Below are 19,028 nucleotides of genomic sequence, written 5' to 3'. Positions count from 1 at the left end.
CTACTAATAAGAAAGGAGTGGAGTTTCAAGGAGATGGTTATCCCGGGCTGAGAGGGGACCACTTGCTCTACCTAGTTTTCCACTTTTTCACAAAAAGTGGTGGTCCTTCGTAGCTATCAAAAATAGTATAAATTTAAATGATTTACATGAGTCAAGTTTTCCCCACACCTATGAAAGATGGGCTAACTCTTGTGCTGTGTGGTAATACGAGTGGCGATTTGAAAATTAAACCCTTGCTTGTATATCATTCTGAAAATTCAAAGGTTTTCAAAAATTATAATGTGCAGAAAAGCCAAATGTTTGTGATGTGGAGGGCTAAAAGTAAGGCATGGGGTGAAAAGGCAATTTTTTACCAAGTGGGTAAATGTAATGGTTTGCCCTTCCATCAAAAATATCTGCAAGAGAAAAGTTTGCCACTCAAGGCCGTGCTTCTCCTCGACAATGCTCCTGCTCATCCTCCAGGCTTGGAGGATGCATTGTTCGATAAATTTAGTTTTGTTAAAATAAAGTTCCTTCTTCCCAACACCACTCCTCAAATTCAGCCTATGGACCAGAAAATCATATCCAATTTTATGAAACTTTATGAAATGGCACTTTTCCAGAAATGTTTCAAAGTAACTGATTCCACAAACCTCCCCCTCAAAGAGTTCTGGAAAAACCATTTTAACATTTGTAGTGCTTTAAAACTCGTTGACAAAGCCTGGCAAGAAGTGACTCAAAGAAACTTGATCTCTGGCTGGAGAAAATTGTGGCCTGACTGTTTCAGAACTAGACTTTGAGGGGATTTGAGCCTGAACCTGAGGTGCTTATTGTTGAGGAAATTGTTACTCTGGGCCGGAAATTGGGCTTGGAGCTAGTGGAGGAACACAGCGAAGAACTGACCACCGAAGAACTCAAGTCCTTTACAAGGAGCAGCAACAAGAGACAGCTGAGAAAATGTTTTCAGAGGAGGCGGCGGCGGCAATACAGAATGTCCCTTCCTCAACAATTAAAAAGTGGTGTAGACTGTGGGAAGAAATGCAAACTTTTGTTGAAACGACTCACCCACAGCATGCTGTAGTAGGTAGTTGCCTTAACTTATTTAATGACACTGTGATGCTTCACTACAGACAAGAGTTACAACGTAGGGAAAAACAAGTCTCTATGGAAAAGTTTTTAGTGAGAAAAACAAGCAGTGAGCCACAAGCAAGTCTTAGTGGTATACAGGTAAAATGTAGGAGAGAGAGAGTACCCCTGAGAAGTCAAAACTGCCTAATGTTATAATGGAAGGGGGACTCCCCTTCCAAACATTAACACCTCTCCTCCAGCCCCCCTCCTCACCGTCTTCTATACACCAACAAGAGTCATCAATAAAGGTAAGCTATAACTTGTACATACTATAGAACTAAATATTTGTGTGAATTAGGTATGAAATGTATTTTGAAGTTAATACTTTTTGGAGTGTAGAACAGATTAATTCAATTTACATTTTTTCCTTTGGGGAAATTCATTTCGGGTTGAGAATTTTCGGGTTACAAACTGTCTGGTAATGGATCAAATTCGTAAATGGAGGGGCCACTGTATACTGAAGTCATCTTCGCATCTGAAGGATGAGCATCATGGAATGTTTGGTATAGTTATGCTTATTTGTTTTCACATCACTCCTGCTTGATACCTGCTTGATGGGGTTCTGGGAGTTCTTCTACTCCCCAAGCCCGGCCCGAGGCCAGGCTCGACTTGTGAGAGTTTGGTCCAACAGGCTGTTGCTTGGAGCAGCCCGCAGGCCCACATACCCTCCACAGCCCGGCTGATCCGGAACGTCTCTTAGAAAACAGTCCAGTTTTCTCTTGAAGATGTCCACGGTTGTTCCGGCAATATTTCTTATAGTCGCAGGGAGGACGTTGAACAACCGCGGACCTCTGATGTTTATACAGTGTTCTCTGATTGTGCCTATGGCACCTCTGCTCTTCACTGGTTCAACCTTGCATTTTTTTCCATATCGTTCACTCCAGTATGTTGTTATTTTACTGTGTAGATTTGGGACCTGGCCCTTCCAGTATTTTCCATGTGTATATTATTTGGTATCTCTCTCGTCTCCTTTCTAGAGAGTACATTTGGAGAGCTTTGAGACAATCCCAATAATTTAGGTGTTTTATCTCGTCTATGCGTGCCGTATATGTTCTCTGTATTCCCTCTATTTCAGCAATCTCCCCTGCTCTGAAGGGGGACTTGAGTACTGAGCAGTACTCGAGATGGGACAACACAAGAGACTTGAAGAGTACAACCATTGTGATGGGATCCCTGGATTTGAAAGTTCTCGTAATTCTCGTAACTCATACCACCTACCAAAGTTTATTATAAAAATAGCCACCGAGGTCTTCTCAGCCTAATTCAAATAGGAAACTTACTTTTGTTATTATGGATAAGTTTTTAAAATTTCAAGATAAAACAAAGAAACATTCTTTTGATATTAAACAGAAACAGATGGAAAATTACATGATAAAACTATAAAACATCCCCATATTATAAATAACTAATTACATTACTGTACTAAATTAGAGTAGAATTATTAAGAGAGAAGTTGAGGAACCAAAAATGTTAAACGTGATAAATACTGTACCCAAGCTCTAAATTTGTGCATTGTTCTTTAACTTTACTACTGTATAGAATTTCTGATTGTGAAATACAATACTCTACTATTACCCCACAAAGACTGCTCTATAACAATATTACATTTGTAATTTTCTTAGGGCTTATTAAGCAATGAAGCATTAACAATATCAATATAAATAAATAATATATATATATATATATATATATATATATATATATATATATATATATATATATATATATATATATATATATATATATATATATATATATATATATATATATATATATATATATATATATATATATATGTCGTACCTAGTAGCCAGAACGCACTTCTCAGCCTACTATGCAAGGCCCGATTTGCCTAATAAGCCAAGTTTTCCTGAATTAATATATTTTCTCTAATTTTTTTCTTATGAAATGATAAAGCTGCCCATTTCATTATGTATGAGGTCAATTTTTTTTAATTGGAGTTAAAATTAACGTAGATATATGACCGAACCTAACCTAACCTAACCTATCTTTATAGGTCAGGTTAGGTTAGGTAGCCGAAAAAGTCAGGTTAGGTAGGTTAGGTTGTCGAAAAAATATTATTTCATGAAAACTTGGCTTATTAGGCAAATCGGGCCTTGCATAGTAGTCTGAGAAGTGCGTTCTGGCTACTAGGTACGACACACACACACACAATATATATATATATATATATATATATATATATATATATATATATATATATATATATATATATATATATATATATATATATATATATATATATATATATATATATATATATATATATATAATAATATATATATATATATATATATAATTAATTGCATTAATCTTGCAGATCTGGATGATTTTATCAGTGTGCGCGTGTCTCAGAAAATATTGAGTAATTTCCAAACAGAGTAGCACTTACAGCCCTGTATTACGTTTTGTTGTAAATGCTAGAATAAGAAAGCGACGTGCAAAATATACACTTGCATAATTTCTTGTAGGGAAGAAACAACTAAAAATAGAACACATAAGTTACATAAAACTCTGGAAGTGATGTACATAAATATATACTGTATGATAGGCTTGAAAATGTCAATTGCATTTTAACGTTGCTTAATTGTTCAAGAAAACATTAACTATCAGGCATGATGAGAATATTTTTATGTAGGCTGAATGCTACCAATAATATATGGAACAAATACAGCAAGTCAGTAAATATGGAAGCCAATTTAGCAAGCTTTGTTTCTCATATATACATGTACTGTATTTTATTGCTGAGCTTTAATCCGAACTAAAAATTTGATATGGTACATTACGGATGCAAACAAAATAAAATATATTTATCCAGACAACTGATTCATAAATCCTGTCTGTCTCAAGGCTCTCATTTAGTTTAGTTTAATACACTAAAAAAGCTTAACAGCACTACATGTCACTAAGAATATAATTCTCATTAAATGTGTTCACTGTACTTTTATAATAATAAATCCATGAACGCATTAAGAAAAAATGTCACTTCAGCAATATTACTAAATGGCTTTCACAATTTTTTTGTAATAACATACAATAACAGTATTATATGTAGACATTTGATAAACTCTGAAACATAACTGAGCACTTGAGTCGGTAATGAGGTCAAGCAAGAGCAGACCTGAACTACAGCATACAGCAGTCGCTGAGGCATAGATATCAGGCACAGCAGTCATGCACAATATATATTACCTTCTGCAATGTTAGGTATCTGATCTTGATCTTTCCATCCGAGTTTATCTGGCGTGGAGGCACACGAGGCTAGTTGGAGGTCAACCATTAATGCCATTATCTAACTACATTACTTCCAACATAAATGATCTTTTCTTTGATCATGCCATCTCTTATTAAAACTCATTATATTCACAAAAAGTCCATGCTAAAGCCAATATTAACTTATCAATATTATTATTTTTTACTTTCGTATAGTATCTATAACTCTCTTTATGGAGTTTACACACTAATCTTTTCTGCCTCTATTACTCACCTTTTATTTATAATGCATATTAACTTAGCTAATCACAAATCTTTTCTTTAAAATTGTTCACTGTTAATATAAACAAAACTTTGGCTTTAGTACATTTAGAAATAATACAGTTTTAAGCATATGCCTACATTATCACATGCAACTTTCATGTTCAGTATTCTAAATTCAAAAGTCTAATTATGACACAGCAGTAAAAAATAGATTGTTGAATGTAATGAAACGCCACTGTGAGGCACCTCAGTAGCTCCCAGCTTATGACACTAGCACTGCAAGCCCATGCCTCTAGGATCAGACTCCAGCGGTTTTCTCATCTTTCCAAGAACAAGGATGAGATTCTAGCACCATAAACCCGTAACCACTGCACTGCTCTGCATTAAAATATGACAACCCCGTAGTGCGTTGAAAATAAATTCTTTCCAAAAAATTATTTTATCTTCTTATGTTGTTAAAATGCAGTCTCTGATCATGGGAAACTAAAGAAAAATATTGTTTGCAACATACTTTACCCGCGATGGAGCTGGGAAGTTAAGCAAATTATGGGCGTTGAGCAATGGAGTGCTCACAGTCACTCGGGCCTGCCACCCCATGGGGCAGCAGTTGCCACGAATACAATGTTTTACATTTATTTAGAAGTTTCTTATTCATTTCGTCTTTGATTTTTTGCTGTAATATTATTTGAAAGTGTGTAATTTGTGGAATTTATATAGTTCAATGTGTAGAACATCGCTCTGCTCAAAATTATGGGCCTCATATATGTGACATATATACTATATTCTACGATCAGTGTTTTTGCTGTTATTACACTATAAAAACATATTGTATATACCTATCTATATGTGTTCACCATAACGAACCACTAAGTTGGTATGGTGAGTGAAAACAATAAGAGTGGGCTTCCACATCCAGCCAGACTTCCCTCATTCCTTCAACACCTAACTCACCAACATTCCACCTCCAACCATTCTGTTTGTGTTTTTATTACACGATTTACACACATTATATGCAAGTATCTATATGCTTTTTTCACCATAACTATACAACTAAGCTGATGTTGTGTCAAAACAGCATAGCGGCCACCATACACTGTATGACAAGTTACACACCAGCTAGCAGACAATGCTATGAGACGACGTCAACTCCCTCACCAAAATGGCTCCTCCCAACATACTCTTTTCGCTGTTATTACACATTATATACACATTGTATATAGTATCTACATTTGTATGCACCATAGCGAACCAATAAGCTGGTATGGTGAGTCCAGACAATACCAGGTTACCACACAGAGTCAGCAGACAACGCCACCTCTCCCTCCCTCCCTCCCTCCCTCACAAAGATTACTCCTCCCACCATACTACGCACAGTGCTAATTACCACCACAATTCTTCTATTATCAGAATCCTGGTCATTAAATCCTGTACATGAATAATTTACCACAAGTTTATTTTGTAAAGGAACATAAGAAGTTGCTTAAAAATTCCTAGATGGACGAAACAATGGCAGTGTGTTGTGGCTAGCGATGTGAACATCTTGAACAACATTGATTCACTGATATCTGAACATTGCACACAGTCTTTATCACAGTCAAGCTCTTCTGTAATACTATCATGGCTAAATAATACCAGTTACATACATATTTTGACATTATTAGGCAATGCTCTTACCTTAACTTGTTATCTTGAGGTGATTTCGGGGCTCAGCGACTCCGCGGCCCGGTCGTCGACCAGGCCTCCTCGTTGCTGGACTGGTCAACCAGGCTGTTGGACGTGGCTGCTCGCAGCCTGATGTATGAGTCACAGCCTGGTTGTTCAGGTATCCTTTGGAGGTGTTTGTCAAGTTCTCTCCTGAACACTGTGAGGGGTCAGCCAGTTATGCCCCTTTTGTGTAGTGGAAGCGTGATGAACAGTCTCTGGGCTTCTGATGTTGATAAGAGTTCTCTCTCAGAGTACCTGTTGCACCTCTGCTTTTTAATGGAGGGGGGGGGGGAGTATTCTGCACATCCTGCCATGCCTTGTGGTCTCATGTGATGTTATTTCTGTGTGCAGGTTTGGGACCAGCCCCTCTACTATTTTCCAAGCGTAAATTATTATGTATCTCTCCCACCTGCGCTCAAGAGAATAGATTTAGGCTCTTTAGTTGGTCCCAGTAGTTTAGATGCTTTACTGAGTGGATTCTAGTAGTAAAGGATCTCTGCACGCTCTCCAGGTCAGCAATTTCTCCAGCTCTGAAAGGGGCTGTCATTGAGCAGCAGTATTCCACCCTAGAGAGCACTAGCATCTTGAAAAGTATCATCATTGGTATAGCATCTCTAGTGTGAAAGGTTCGTGTTATCCAACCAGTCATTTTTCTTCCAGTTGTGACGGCTACTTTATTGTGTTCTTTAAATGTAAGGTCTTCCGACTTGAGCACACACCCAAATCCTTTACACTGCCTTTTTGTTCTATGTTATGATTTGACTGCATTTTGTATGTGGTTTCTGTTTTTATATTTTCCTTTTTTCCATAGCGCATGAGCTGGAACTTATCTTCATCAAACACCATATTATTTTCTGTAACCCATAGAAAGGCCTGATTTACATCTGATTGGAGGTTTGCCGTGTCGTCTATGTTGTCTACTCTCATAAAAATCCTCGTGTCATCTGCAAAAGATGATACAGTATTATAGGTTGTGTCCTTATCTATGTCCGAAATGTGGATGAGAAAAAGTACTGGAGCAAGCACAGTACCCTGGGGGACTGAGCTCTTTACAGTTGATGGACCGGATTTGATTTTGTTGACTATTACACATTGGGTTCTATTAGTCAGGAAATTGTAGATCCATCTGCCTATTTGTCCGGTAATTCCTTTTGAACGCATTTTATGTGCAATAACACCATGGTCACATTTGTCAAAGGCTTTGCAAAACCTGTGTAAATTACTCAGTGTTTTCTTTGTCTTCCATGGCATCTAGTGCCATGTCATAGTGGTCCAGCAACTGTGATAGGCAAGAGCGCCCTGTTCTGAAACCATGTTGTCCGGGGTTATGGAGATGCTGTGAGTCCATGTATTTTGAGATCTTACTTCTTAGCACTCTCTCAAATTTTTTTATGATGTGCAATGTTAGTGCTATCGGTCTGTAATTTTTTGTCTCTGCCTTATTTCCTCCTTTATTGAGTGGTGCTATCTCTGCTGTTTTTAGCATGTCAAGGATAATGCCAGTATCTAGGCTTTGTCTTTAAAGAATGTGAAGGGCCTGCGATACTGTTTTTTTATAGTTCTTGATGAACATAGAGTTCCAAGAATCAGGGCCTGGTGCAGAGTGCATAGGCATGCTGTCTATGGCTTCTTCAAAATCCAGAAGATAGGGTGACATCTGATATATGATTTGATGTTGGTATCATATCCATGAAAAATTCATTTGGGTTATCAATCTTCAGTGTGTTTAGTGGCTCGCTGAAAACAGTCGTACTGATTCCTCAGTATTTCGCTCATTTCTTTGTTGTCATCAGTGAAAGTTCTATCTCCCTTTCACAGGGGCCCGATACTACCTTGAGGTTACCTTGAGGTGATTCCGGGGCTCAGCGACCTTGCGGCCCGGTCGTTGACCAGGCCTCCTCATTGCTAGATTGGTCAACCAGGCTGTTGGACGCGGCTGCGAGCCAACAGTCACAGCCTGGTTGAGTCACAGAGTTTGAGTCACAGCCTGGTTGAGGCACAGAGTTTGAGTCACAGAGTTTGAGTCACAGCCTGGTTGAGTCACAGAGTTTGAGTCACAGCCTGGTTGATCAGGTATCCTTTGGTATATACTAGATATGGTTTTTTATCTTGATTTTGCATAGAAGAAATATTTCGAATTTCTCTCTATTTCACTGATGACCATTTGCTCTCTTTGCCTCTCCTGGGTTTTGTATGATTCTTATAGCTTTAGTTCAAGTGTTTCTATTTCTCTACCTAACCTTCTTTGCCGTTCTTGAGATAGGGTGCAATTCTCAAGTTGTTCCGAGATTCGTTTTCTTCACACCTATAGAGGGAACGACATTCCCGTTCCTGCATCTCTTCTTCTTTTTTCTTAGGGGGATGCGGTTTGAGCATATTTCTAGTGCTACTGAGCTTATTTTTTCCAGGCACTGGTTCAGGTTTGCATTTTCTAGCTGTTCTTCGCAGCTTATTTCTATGAAGTCTTGGTTTAATTGCTCCCAGTTTATCTGTTTATTATTGAAGTTGAATTTGCTGAAATCTCCTTCACTGGGAATCGGGACTGGTTTTGAAGGTCTATTCCCCATGCTTGTTAGAATTTCAAGTTGTGATCTGAGTAACAGGTACTTGTTATCATTATGTTCCTGATCAATTCATCATTACTAGTGAAAATAAGGTCCAGCGTGTTCTCCTTCCTAGTTGGTTCTATTATTTGCTGGTTTAAGGCAAATCTGTCGCACATCCGTTACAGGTCATTTGCATGTGACTGTTCATTTAGGCTACTTCCTGGAATTCTCTCTGATACAACTGTATCAGCAATGGCCTTCCACTTCAGGTGCCGTAGGTTTAAGTCCCCAAGCAGGATGAAGTTTGGGGCTGCATTTGTGAGGTTTTCTAAGCAGTGTTCTATTTTCATTAGTTGGTCTTTAAACTGCTGATGATTTGCCTCTGGTGACTTGTATACAAGGACAATAGCTACATTTAAGGTTTTTATTTTGATTATCAGCACTTCTACCATATCATTTGTGGAGTTTAGCAGCTCAGTGCAGATGAGTGTATCTTTGATGTATAGGCTGACCCCACCCTGTAGCCTGTGCTTTCTGTCACATCTGAAAAGATTGAAATCCATACTTCACCATCATGGTAGTCCTTGCTGTGAGTTTCCGTTAGGGCTGCAAACACTGTATTTGCCTTATGTAAGAGGCCATCTATAAAGTGTACTTTGTTACATTTGCATGTTTTTATACCCTGGATGTTAGCAAATAAAAATGATGTTATGTTTGTGGAAGTGTTAGATGCTTTACTTGGTGTTAATATCTGAGACTCTGGTAAGGAGGCCACTGTGTTTGCGTCCTCTCTAGCATTTGACCGAGTTGGTGGTAGAGTCTGAACATTTTTAGCCATTCTTCTCCTCCTCCTCTTGCTAAAAAAAGCATCCTGGTAGTGTTGTGGCTGCTTTCATCGAGGTGGTTTGTTGGTCTTATTCGCTTGGTACCTTTTATATGAAAAGCTGGACATTCTGTGTTGAAACATTCATTCTTATTTAAAGAGTTCTTGCAAAGTTCTGGGTGAAAGAGATCACAGCTTTTGGTACATTTACCTGTACTAAGTAGGGACCTGCACTTTCTAGGATGATCATATTTACATAGTCATTTGTTCTCACCAATATCCAGAGCTTACAGATACCTCATTTATAATATCAGCAGATTTTGGGTCCTTGTTTTGTTTGTTTCAAAAACCCTGGTGCCAGTATCGCGCCCGGTTCAGGCGCCGATACATCGCCCGACCCCAATGTCGCATCCGGCCCCCCGCGCCAATATTGCATCCAGCCCTGATGCCAACATCTTATCCAGCCCCGACACCAACGTTGCATCCGGCCCCGACGCCAGCATCACATCCGGCATCGACACCAATGTCGCATCCGACCCCGACACCAACATCGCATACGGCCCCGACTGCCAACATCGCATCCGGCCCCGACACCAATGTCGCATCCGGCCCCGACGCCAACTTCGCATCTGGCCCCGACGCCAATCCAGATCCTGGCGTGCTGAGATGTAGCTCCAATTCTGGTTCTGCCTGGGTGTCCTTGACAATTTGTTTGAAAACATTGGAGATTTCCGTGCAGGCAGTTAGAAGTGATTCTCTGTGCTCTGCTGGGGCTTTATCAAGAATTGCGATCATCTTCAAGATACTAATATTATTCTTTTTGCAGAACCAGTACACCGAGAGGTCTCTGGGACCAATTCTCCTGGTATTATTTGACATGTTGGCACATTTACTGTGTATGGCTGCTGAACACAGTTGCCACTGGACACTCTGGTGGTAATCTACTTCCTTGTTGCATTCTGTGCACATCTTTACTAAAGGGATTCTGATCCATAATGTATTAATAATCGCATTTATAATCACAGGGTCACAAGCTGAACAGTAGTGCTGTGAGCTCATACTGTGGGCGTCAGCCTTGGTTGCTCACTCAATACTGAGGCTCTCACACCCAGGAATGTTGCCCACGATTTAAAAAAAAAGCCATCTGTTTAGGAGAGCCCTGAGGAAGCTGATGTGAACCCTCTGTAGCTGCGGGAGTTTTGAATGCTATGCTATACCTACGAGCGCCCTGAGGCACCTTGCGCACCAACGATCTAGCGCCTCAAGGGGCATTGTGCAGTGCAGTGGTTAAACAATGCTCAAGTGATTGGTTGTTCTGTGCCAATAGCATAGAGATGATTTGAGATGCCCCATAATATTAATTTAAAAAGTCCTGTCCTGGGGGGGGCATCATTCATGACTAGATACCTCTGCTGATCACTTGTAATACTGGAAAAAATTCTGAAAGCCTTAGTTTCCTTCCTGGGACTAAGCTCGCAGTATGACCATGTTAAGGACCAGTGACTGCATAATTGCAAGAACTTTGAAGGACCTGGAATATCTTAGTGATGAAGAGGAATATATTACACAAAGTTAACTTTAATATTTCCCTCAGAATATGAAATTAGTTCCAAACATCAAAGAAAGTGATACCAAGGAATGAGGGTGTGTTGATCTCGATATTACACTGACAACATGTACACTTCGAGTTGCCAATTGGAGATTATTGGCACCAACAACATCTGATTCTGCTGAAAATATGATGATTGTGATCTTGTTGATTGTAGAAAGAAGTGGGTGATCATGCTGGTTGTGACCCGTATGTTGGTGTTTATGGCAAAAGATAGTGCTAGCTTCGACAGTGGTTGTAGTGGAAAAAAGTGCTTAACTGTTGTCAAATAAAGCTAATTTACTTCCACATACTAATGTGATGAAAGTAGTAATAGTGTTATTTGTGTTGATCATCGTGCTAGAGATGATCATTGAGAGTGAAGGTTCAAGTGATTTACATCGTGCTCAACATAGAGAAAAATGTTTTAAGTGGAGCAAATTTTGAGCTACAGGATAATAAATTTGATTAAAATAGTGTTAGTGGGTTTTATCAATTGTTAAATCCTCAATAACATACAACGGAAGATGAAACACACTTGTGTTTCATCCAGATGAGGATGTGTGGTGACAATTTTGTCAAAGTTGAAATATGCTGCATTTATTAATTCTCTGAGGTGCTAGTTAAAACATATTTGCTACTACAAGGCATTTCTAAACAAAATGTGTCATTGTGATCATGTTGCTCATGGAGAGGGGGAGAGAAAGTTTCTATGCAATTTGCAATATAGTGAATATAAGTGATCATAATTCTAGCAAACCAAACACAAGCCTAGTACCATGTATAATGCAAAACCAATTTTATATATATATATATATATATATATATATATATATATATATATATATATATATATATATATATATATATATATATATATACATATACATATATATATATATATATATATATATATATATATATATATATATATATTTATTAGTATATTTTGGTAGCAGTCTTTCCTGTAGACATGTATTATTAAATATGACCGAAAAAGTAAGATTAATAATTCTAACACGAATTTTCTCTATCTTTCTTACGTTTCTTTTCACTGTTGATGGTAATTCAAAGATCAATTCTCCAAAATTCATTTTTATTTCTAGTCTGACGCGACACTTGAGCGCGTCTCGTAAAACTTATTACATTTTCAAAGACTTTAGTTTACAAACACACAACTGAAACTGAAACTGAATATGAATATATGAATATATGAATATATATATATATATATATATATATATATATATATATATATATATATATATATATATATATATATATATATATATATATATATATATATATATATATATATATATGTCGTACCTAGTAGCCAGAACGCACTTCCCGGCCTACTATGCAAGGCCCGATTTGCCTAATAAGCCAAGTTTTCCTGAATTAATATATTTTCTCTAATTTTTTTCTTATGAAATGATAAAGCTACCCATTTCTTTATGTATGAGGTCAATTTGTTTTTATTGGAGTTAAAATTAACGTAGATATATGACCGAACCTAACCAACCCTACCTAACCTAACCTAACTTATTTTTATAGGTTAGGTTAGGTTAGGTAGCCGAAAAAGGTAGGTTAGGTTAGGTTAGGTAGGTTAGGTAGTCGAAAAACAATTAATTCATGAAAACTTGGCTTATTAGGTAAATCAGGCCTTGCATAGTAGGCTGAGAAGTGCGTTCTGGCTACTAGGTACGACATTATATATATATATATATATATATATATATATATATATATATATATATATATATATATATATATATATATATATATATATATATATATATATATATATATATATATATATATGTCGTACCTAGTAGCCAGAACGCACTTCTCAGCCTACTATGCAAGGCCCGATTTGCCTAATAAGCCTAGTTTTCATGAATTAATGTTTTTTCGACTACCTAACCTACCTAACCTAACCTAACCTAACGTTTTCGGCTACCTAACCTAACCTAACCAATAAAGATAGGTTAGGTTAGGTTAGGTAGGGTTGGTTAGGTTCGGTCATATATCTACGTTAATTTTAACTCCAATAAAAAAAATTTTCCCTCATACATAATAAAATGGGTAGCTTTATCATTTCATAAGAAAAAAATTAGAGAAAACATATTAATTCAGGAAAACTTGGCTTATTAGGCAAATCGGGCCTTGCATAGTAGTCCAAAAAGTGCGTTCTGGCTACTAGGTACGACATATATATATATATATATATATATATATATATATATATATATATATATATATATATATATATATATATATATATATATATATATATATATATATATGTATGTATATATATATGTATATATATATGTATATATATATGTATATATATATGTATATATATATGTATATATATATGTATATATATATGTATATATATATGTATATGTATGTATATATGTATGTACAGTATATATGTATGTATATATGTATGTATATATGTATGTAAATATGTATGTATGTATGTATGTATGTATGTATGTATGTATGTATGTATGTATGTATGTATGTATGTACGTACGTACGTGCATGTGTGCGTGCGTACTCACCTAGTTGTGCTTGTGGGGGTTGAGCTCTGGCTCTTTGGTCCCGCCTCTCAACCGTCAATCAACAGGTGTACAGGTTCCTGAGCCTACTGGGCTCTATCATATCTACACTTGAAACTGTGTATGGAGTCAGCCTCCACCACATTGCTTCCTAATGCATTCCATTTGTCAACCACTCCGACACTAAAAAAGTTCTTTCTAATATCTCTGTGGCCCATTTGGGCACTCAGTTTCCACCTGTGTCCCCTAGTGCGTGTGCCCCTTGTGTTAAATAGCCTGTCTTTATCAACCCTGTCGATTCCCTTGAGAATCTTGAATGTGGTGATCATGTCCCCCTTAACTCTTCTGTCTTCCAATGAAGTGAGGTTCAATTCCCGTAGTCTCTCCTCGTAGCTCATACCTCTCAGCTCGGGTACTAGTCTGGTGGCAAACCTTTGAACCTTTTCCAGTTTAGTCTTATGCTTGACTAGATATGGACTCCATGCTGGAGCCGCATACTCCAGGATTGGTCTGACATATGTGGTATATAATGTTCTGAAAGATTCCTTACACAAGTTTCTAAAGGCCGTTCTTATGTTAGCCAACCTGGCATATGCTGCTGATGTTATCCTCTTGATATGAGCTTCAGGGGACAGGTCTGGCGTGATATCAACCCCCAGGTCTTTCTCTCTCTCTGACTCTTGAAGTATTTCATCTCCCAAGTAATACCTTGTATCTGATCTCCTGCTTCCTACCCCTATCTTCATTACATTACATTTGCTTGGATTAAACTCTAACAGCCATTTGTTAGACCATTCCTGCAGCTTGTCTAGGTCTTCTTGAAGCCTCAAGCTGTCCTCCTCTGTCTTAATCCTTCTCATAATTTTGGTGTCATCAGCAAACATTGAGAGGAATGAGTCTATACCCTCTGGGAGATCATTTATGTATATCAGAAACAGGATAGGTCCAAGCACAGAGCCCTGTGGGACTCCACTGGTGACTTCACGCCATTCTGAGGTCTCACCCCTCACTATAACTCTCTGCTTACTATTGCTTAGGTACTCCCTTATCCACTGGAGCACCCTACCAGTTACTCCTGCCTGTTTCTCCAGCTTATGCATCAACCTTTTATGGGGTACTGTGTCAAAGGCTTTCCAACAGTCCAAAAAAATGCAGTCCACCCATCCTTCTCTTTCTTGCTTAATCTTTGTCACCTGATCGTAGAATTCTATCAAGCCTGTAAGGCAAGATTTACCCTCCCTGAACCCATGTTGATGGGTTGTCACGAAGTCTCTTCTCTCCAGATGTGTTACTAGGTTTTTTCTCACAATCTTCTCCATCACCTTGCATGGTATACAAGTTAAGGACACTGGCCTGTAGTTCAGTGCCTCTTGTCTGTCACCCTTTTTAAATATTGGTACTACATTAGCAGTCTTCCATACTTCTGGTATGTCTTGTTTCCAGTGACCTACTATACACTATGGAGAGTGGCAAGCAAAGTGCTCCTGCACACTCTTTCAATACCCATGGTGAGATTCCATCCGGCCCAACAGCTTTTCTCACATCCAGCTCCAATAGGTGCTTCTTGACCTCATCTCTTGTAATTTCGAACCTTTCCAAGGTCACCTGGTTTGCTGCCACCTCTCCTAGCACCGTGACTTCTCCCTGTTCTATTGTAAAGACCTCCTGGAACCTTTTGTTGAGTTCTTCACACACCTCTTTGTCATTCTCTGTGTACCTGTCCTCACCCACCCTAAGTTTCATCACCTGTTCCTTCACTGTTGTCTTCCTCCTGATGTGACTGTGTAGTAGCTTTGGTTCGGTCTTGGCTTTATTAGCTATATCATTTTCATACCTTTTCTCAGCTGCTCTTCTCACACTAACATACTCGTTCCTGGTTCTCTGGTATCTCTCTCTACTTTCTGGTGTTCTGTTATTACGGAAGTTCCTCCATGCCCTTTTGTTCAGCTCCTTTGCTTTCATACATTCCCTATTAAACCACGGATTCTTCCTTTGCTTCTCTGTTTTTTCCTGTTGGGCTGGGACAAACCTGCTTACAGCCTCCTGACATTTTTGGGTGACATAGTCCATCATGTCTTGTACGGACTTGGTTCCGAGTTCTGTGTCCCAATGTATATCCCATAGGAATTTATTCATCTCCTCATAGTTTCCCTTTCGGTACGCCAGCCCTTTGTTTCCCAGTTCTTTTTTGGGGGTGATAATTCCTAGCTCAACCAGGTACTCAAAGCTCAATACACTATGATCACTCATTCCCAAGGGGGCTTCCAATTTAACTTCCCTTATATCCGACTCATTTAGGGTAAATATCAGATCAAGCAAGGCTGGTTCATCCCCTCCTCTCGTTCTTGTCGGTCCCTTGACGTGTTGACTTAAAAAGTTTCTTGTTGCCACATCCAGCAGTTTAGCTCTCCATGTGTCTGGGCCTCCATGTGGGTCTCTGTTCCCCCAATCTATCTTTTCATGGTTGAAGTCTTCCAAGATTAGTAGCCTGGATCCGTTCCTGCTAGCCACAGAAGCTGCTCTCTCTATTATATTGATGGTGGCCAAGTTGTTTCTATCATATTCCTGTCTGGGTCTTCTGACATTCGGTGGGGGGTTATATATGACTACTACTATAATTTTCTGTCCTCCTGTTGCTATGGTGCCTGATATGTAGTCACTGAAACCTTCACAGTTCTGAATTACCATCTCTTTGAAACTCCAACCTTCTCTTAGTAGCAAAGCTACACCACCTCCTCCTCTCCCTTCTCTCTCTTTCCTCACTACATAGTAGCCCTGTGGAAACACTGCGTTTGTTATGGTGTTTGTTAGCTTTGTTTCTGTGAGTGCTATTCTGTCTGGGTTTTCTTCTAGTGCCCATTCTCCGAGTTCATTTGTTTTAATTGTAATTCCATCTATGTTAGTGTACATTGCCTTGAAGCTCGCTTTCTTCAGTTCATTTTCTTGTCCCTTTCTTGGCGAGCATTCTGCTGGTGTGGGAAGCTTTTCAGTGGGTGAGATGATCTGTGAGGTGGTTTGCAGGGTCTCAGAGGAGTTTGGGGTGAGGGGTGGGGGTTTCAGGGAAGGGGGGACAAGTAGGGTGTGGGTTAAGGAGATAGGGGGGACATGGAGGATACGGGGTGAGGGGGGAGGAGGGTATGGGATGAAGGGGGAAGGGGGAACGGGGGGGGGGGGAAGGTGGGAGGGGGGACATGATGTGAATGGGGAAGGGATGACAGGGTAAGAATGGGGTGGGGGGGGGGAGGGAGGGTTGGGTGGGGGCAGGTAGGGTGAGGGGAAGGGGGGGTTTCTATGCAGAGGGGGGTGGTGGTGTTGCCCTCCCCTCTGGTGTTGCTAGGATGCTGGTTTTGGGTTCGCCTCTTGTCTCTAGGACTGTTGTGTTGGGGGCTGTGATTTCCTGATTTGCTCCTCTCTCCCTGCACTTCCTCCTTTCCTCTGCTGCCCTGGCTCTCTCCTCCTTCGTCCTGTCCCTCTGCAGGAATACTTTCTTGTATCTCTCCACATGCTGCAGTCGACTCTTCCTTTCGAGAATATCCTCCTTCGTGGTTTCGTTTGTAAACACCACCTTTACAAGTCGGTTTCTGTCCTTGTTGTACCAGCCCAACCTGAAAACCTTCTCAATGTTTCGTTCAGCCCCTTCCATCTGTAACCCCTTCAGTAGCCCCTGTACTGCCTCTCTGTCCTTGCTATTCCATTCTTGCCTGTTGGATTCTTCCTGTTCTTTGATGCCTACAACTACCACTGATCTTTTTCTCTCCAGCAGCTGAGTGGTGCACCTTGCTGCTTCCTGTGAGGTGGCTGCTTGCATGGCTACCTCCCTCACTGTGTCCATAGCTTCTGAGCTCTTTTTCAGTATGACTGCAAATGTTTCAGGTACGGAGGCATTTCCTTCCAATGTAACATTCCCACCTTCCCTTTGGATGATAATCTGATGCTCGGTCTCTTTATTTTTCTCTGTAATTACCTAAGTGTAGTTACAGGATGAGAGCTACGCTCGTGGTGTCCCGTCTTCCCAGCACTCTTTGTCATATAACGCTTTGAAACTACTGACGGTCTTGGCCTCCACCACCTTCTCACTTAACTTGTTCCAACCGTCTACCACTCTATTTGCGAAGGTGAATTTTCTTATATTTCTTCGGCATCTGTGTTTAGCTAGTTTAAATCTATGACCTCTTGTTCTTGAAATTCCAGGTCTCAGGAAGTCTTCCCTGTCGATTTTATCAATTCCTGTTACTATTTTGTATGTAGTGATCATATCACCTCTTTTTCTTCTGTCTTCTAGTTTTGGCATATTTAATGCTTCTAACCTCTCCTCGTAGCTCTTGCCCTTCAGTTCTGGGAGCCACTTAGTAGCATGTCTTTGCACCTTTTCCAGTTTTTTGATGTGCTTCTTAAGATATGGGCACCACACAACAGCTGCATATTCTAGCTTTGGCCTAACAAAAGTCATGAACAATTTCTTTAGTATATCGCCATCCATGTATTTAAATGCAATTCTGAAGTTAGAAAGCATAGCATAGGCTCCTTGCACAATATTCTTTATGTGGTCCTCAGGTGATAGTTTTCTATCTAGAACCACTCCTAGATCTCTTTCTTTATCAGAATTCTTTAAAGATTTCTCACATAATATATAGGTTGTGTGGGGTCTATGTTCTCCTATTCCACATTCCATAACATGACATTTATTAACATTAAATTCCATTTGCCAAGTGGTGCTCCATATACTTATTTTGTCCAGGTCTTCTTGAAGGGCATGACAGTCATCTAAATTTCTTATCCTTCCTATTATCTTAGCATCATCAGCAAACATGTTCATATAATTCTGTATACCAACTGGTAGATCATTTATGTACACAATAAACATCACTGGTGCAAGAACTGAACCCTGTGGTACTCCACTTGTGACATTTCTCCATTCCGATACATTGCCTCTGATTACTGCCCTCATTTTTCTATCAGTCAGAAAATTTTTCATCCATGATAGAAGCTTACCTGTCACCCCTCCAATATTTTCCAGTTTCCAGAACAACCTCTTATGTGGAACTCTGTCGAAAGCCTTTTTTAGGTCCAGATAGATGCAGTCAACCCAACCATCTCTTTCCTGTAATATCTCTGTGGCTCGATCATAGAAACTGAGTAAATTCGATACACAGGATCTTCCAGATCGAAAACCATACTGTCTGTCTGAT

At 39.2% G+C, this 19,028-nt stretch overlaps 1 protein-coding gene across 12 annotated transcripts in view; it reads right to left on the bottom strand.

Moving 5' to 3' along the window:
• LOC123757546 (F-BAR domain only protein 2) overlaps window positions 1-19,028 on the bottom strand; it is a 375,820-nt gene that overhangs the window by 170,769 nt on the left and 186,023 nt on the right. For 8 of the 12 annotated variants that reach the window (XR_011229388.1, XR_011229387.1, XM_069329477.1 and 5 more), the window contains exon 11: window positions 4,321-4,389. The exons of the other annotated variants lie outside the window; for them this stretch is intronic. Coding sequence is in view for 6 of the 8 variants with exons in the window: in XM_069329477.1 (XP_069185578.1) it covers window positions 4,321-4,389 (69 nt within the window). In the remaining 2 variants the exon portion in view is untranslated. The remainder of the gene's footprint in view (window positions 1-4,320; window positions 4,390-19,028) is intronic. 12 annotated transcript variants of the gene reach the window in all.

The sequence above is a fragment of the Procambarus clarkii genome, chromosome 22 (genome assembly GCF_040958095.1).
Source record: "Procambarus clarkii isolate CNS0578487 chromosome 22, FALCON_Pclarkii_2.0, whole genome shotgun sequence".
NCBI lineage: Eukaryota > Metazoa > Arthropoda > Malacostraca > Decapoda > Cambaridae > Procambarus > Procambarus clarkii.
Note: the sequence above shows the minus strand (reverse complement) of the source record. Positions and strands in the feature narration are given on the sequence as shown.